The 3,560-nt window shown below is 54.8% G+C and overlaps 1 protein-coding gene across 1 annotated transcript in view; it reads left to right on the top strand.

The window, feature by feature from the left end:
• The first annotated feature begins 3,372 nt into the window (after window positions 1-3,372).
• Window positions 3,373-3,560, top strand: part of GSS (glutathione synthetase) — an 11,939-nt gene continuing 11,751 nt past the window's right edge. The window contains exon 1 of the mRNA XM_005428750.2: window positions 3,373-3,412. Within this exon, the coding sequence (XP_005428807.1) occupies window positions 3,373-3,412 (40 nt within the window). The remainder of the gene's footprint in view (window positions 3,413-3,560) is intronic.

The following is a 3,560-nucleotide window of genomic DNA, read 5'->3' as shown; positions in this document are numbered from 1 at the left end:
CCCTGCCCAGCACGGCCAGCCTCACCCGAGTGGGGCAAAGGGGCCAGGGGCTGCTGCGGGCAGAGCAAGGATCCCCTCGCTTGGCTTTTGTCTCTTGAACAGTCCAGGCACAAAGCTGGTGGGGAAGCAAAGGCCGGAGCCTTTGGGGGCTCCCAGCCTTTAACATCAGCCCCTGCAGCTGCAAAAGCTGCTCCCCAGATCCTGGCTCCAGCAGCTCCCAAGGATGTCATGGCCTTCAGAGCGTGAACGTGGATTTTGTATCCCTGTGGCCTGATGCTGGCTCAGCCCAGAAGTCCCTGTGGCTCCAGCAGGAAGGGTGGCCGAAGCTTTCCTGCCTTCTTTGGTGGCATCGCTGCAGGGGGTGCTGCTGTCAGCTTTGCTCTTGGGGACACCGTTCTGCAGCAGGAAGAGGAGCAGTACCCAGTTCCAGGAGTGGCATCAGTGGGACCCCATGCGTACAGGGACCCCCAGCCCCAGGTGTCTGTGCCAGCACCCCCAGGGACCTCCAGCCCCAGGAACCCAGAGAAAGTGGAAACCAAAACTCTGCAAACACTGCTTGTGCCCAAAGAAAATGCAAAGAGAGCTGTGACAAACAAGGACAATGTATTTACAGAAAAGCAGTGAAACCAATAAACTTATTTACGTGATAAGAATCATTATAACAACAACAATCTATAGAACATATTTACAGAAGGGTCTAAGAAAAAACAATCTTCAAAATGTATTTACATAAGACCCAATGAAATAACGACCTGTGAAACATATTTACAGAAGGTTCAATGAAACAACAATATTCATAATGTGTTTACAGGAACTATCAAAGAATAGCGTATAAAACACATGTACAAAACGAAGATTTCCACAGCCAGCATCTCTGTCAGTTCTGGAAGAGAGGGAAGCAGCACAGGCCATTCCAGCCCGGCCCTGAGGGCTGTTCCCTGTGCCCCCAGGCTGGCACACACTGGCACCGGGGGACTCTGCTGCCAGCACTGAGCCCAGCTGGGCTGGGAGCTGGGCCCCAGGCGCTGGGACGGGGCTGGTGTGGCCCAAAGCAAGCACAGGGCAGGCTGGGTGGTGTTTGTGCCACCACAATGCAGAGTCCCCTGGGCACTGTTGCTGTGCCACCCAGCCCAGCCCCGGCCTGGCAGCAGGGAACCCACCCTGCCTGTGGGCAGGGCATGGTCAGCACCTGCCTGTGCTGCTGTGGGGCTCCATCTTCATCCCAGGATCATGGGCTCCTCCTCCTCTTCCTCATCAACCTCCATGTCCTCCATCTCTTTCTCCATATCAAGCTCCATCATCTCCTCCAGCTCCTCTACCTCATCAACCTCCATGTCCTCCATTTCTTCCTCCATATCAAGCTCCAGCTCCTCAACAAACTCTTCAACATCCACCTCCATCATTTCTTCATCATCTATCACCATACCTACTTCCATCTCCTCTTCTCCATCTGTCAGGCTGCAGCAGGAAGCCAAACCTCACAGTGGAGTCTCTGTTCCACAGCATCACCACTTTGCTCCAGCCTGCTCAGGCAGTCAGGGGTATCCCCCTCCCTGGAATGGCACTGCACCTTCACTGGGACAGCAGTGCACATCCTGCTGGGATTGGTGGTCAGTCTAGACAGCAGGGAAAATCCAGACAGCAGGAACAGCTCAGAACTGATGGACATATCGGGGAGCAGGTGACAAGTGACCACTGGGAGCAGGTGAAGGGTGTGCTGTGCTTGTTTCCAGCTCCTGGCTGCCAGTGCCATCTGGAACACTCTGGGAGCTGTGGTATCACAGAATTCCAGGACTGCTCCACACTGGTGGATAGGGATTGTAAAATGATCAAATCCTTGAATGATTACACTTGGAAGGACCCTAAAGATCAGCCCATTCCAACCTGAGCAACCTCCCAGCAGCCCAGGTTGCTCAGGGCCCATGGAACCTGGCCTTGAATGTTCCCAGGGATGGGGCATCCACAGCCTCTCAGCACAGCCTGTGCCAGGGCCCAACACCCTCACAGTAAACAATTTCCTCCCACCATCAAATCTAAACCTACTCTCTTTCAGTTTGATCCCATTCCCCCTTGTCCTGTCACTGCAGTTCCTGACAGAGTCCCCTCACACTTCCCTGTAGCCCCTCCACACCCTGGGAAGGTTCTTGGAGGTTTCTACACAACCTTCTCTTCTCCAGCCTCAACAGCTCTAGCTCTCTCAGCCTTTCCCCATGGGGAAGTTCCCCTCAGGAACTTTGTGGCCTCCTCTGGAGCTTCAACAGCTTCTTCTGTTCTCCTGTTGGAGCCCCAGAGCTGCAGGCAGCCCCACAGGCACAGAGAGAGGAGCAGAGGGGCAGGGTCCCCTTGCTGCCCTGCTGCCCACGTGTGGGGTGAGCCTGGCACACAGGGGGTTCTGGCTGCCAGGGCACAGGGCTGGCTCCTGTTGGGATGCAGATGTGAGGCTGGTGTCCAGCTCTTGCTGCCTTGGCTGCACATGAGCATCACACCCCATCTCCTCACCAGCCATCCATGCCTTCAGATGTTCCTAGCACAGGTCACAAACCCACTCCAGCCCTGCTGCTTTGCTTGGAGCTTCACAGTTCTGTCCCAAATGAGCTGTGAAAATGCTCAAGTCATTCTGTTATTTCAGTGGATGTACAAATGTTTGCCTTGTGATGACAACAAATCTTGTTTCTTTTTACACTGTTTGTTGGAGGCACCAACACAAGGTTGTTCCATTTCATTACACTTATTCAGAGGGCAGACAAACTTAGGACTGACAGTTCCTCTGCACATTGAAATAAAAAAGTAGAAAGGACCTGCTCGGGTATTATTTATTTACATCTAACTTTTGCTTGTTCCTAATAAAAAATTAACCCTCTCGATTGCCCACACTGTCATTTCAAGCCCTGTTGGTGGGAAATGAATGTCCTGTAAGTACGTGAAAGGATTCTGGGACCTGGTCTTTCCCAGGCATCCCCAGGTGAAGGGGCCCAGAAGAGCCGCAGCCTTGGCTCTGTGTGACACAAGGGCAGAGAGCGCAAACCCAGAGTCACAGGGCCAGAAAAACCTCAGCTTGCACTGAGGGCACCCAGAACACTGCTGAGAACCTGGGAGCACCTCCCTGCAGGGCACACGGTCAGGGACAAGCCCTGGGGACACCGGGAGCACGGCACAGCTCCATGGGCACTGCAGGGGCCATCAGCCCTGGGGCTGCACCGCAAACCCTCGGCCAGCCAGGGACAGCGCAGCAGAGGCACCTGCGTGAGGAACAGGGCAAGAAACGGAAAACATAACGATATCCCAAATTCCTTTCCCTTCCTCAGGCACATCTGCAGTTGCTCTGTCCTGCCCTGCCTGCCCAGGGTGAATTCAGCTCCCATCAGGGCAGCAATGGCGGTGAAGGTGTTCGCACGGAATTACGGGACCGCTGGTATTGGAAAGGGTCAGACACAGCGCCAACCCTTCCATGTCTCTGGGCTCCCAGCAGCTCTGGCCCTGAGCAGCCCCTGCACGCAGCAGGCGGATTTCACGAGCTGCAGCCTCAGCGCCCCCGTCGCCCTCATGCCGTCGCGACATGA

The sequence above is a fragment of the Geospiza fortis genome, unplaced genomic scaffold, assembly GCF_000277835.1.
Source record: "Geospiza fortis unplaced genomic scaffold, GeoFor_1.0 scaffold468, whole genome shotgun sequence".
NCBI classification, from domain to species: domain Eukaryota; kingdom Metazoa; phylum Chordata; class Aves; order Passeriformes; family Thraupidae; genus Geospiza; species Geospiza fortis.
The sequence above is the reverse complement of the archived record's forward strand: the minus strand, read 5'-3'. Positions and strand labels throughout refer to the sequence as shown.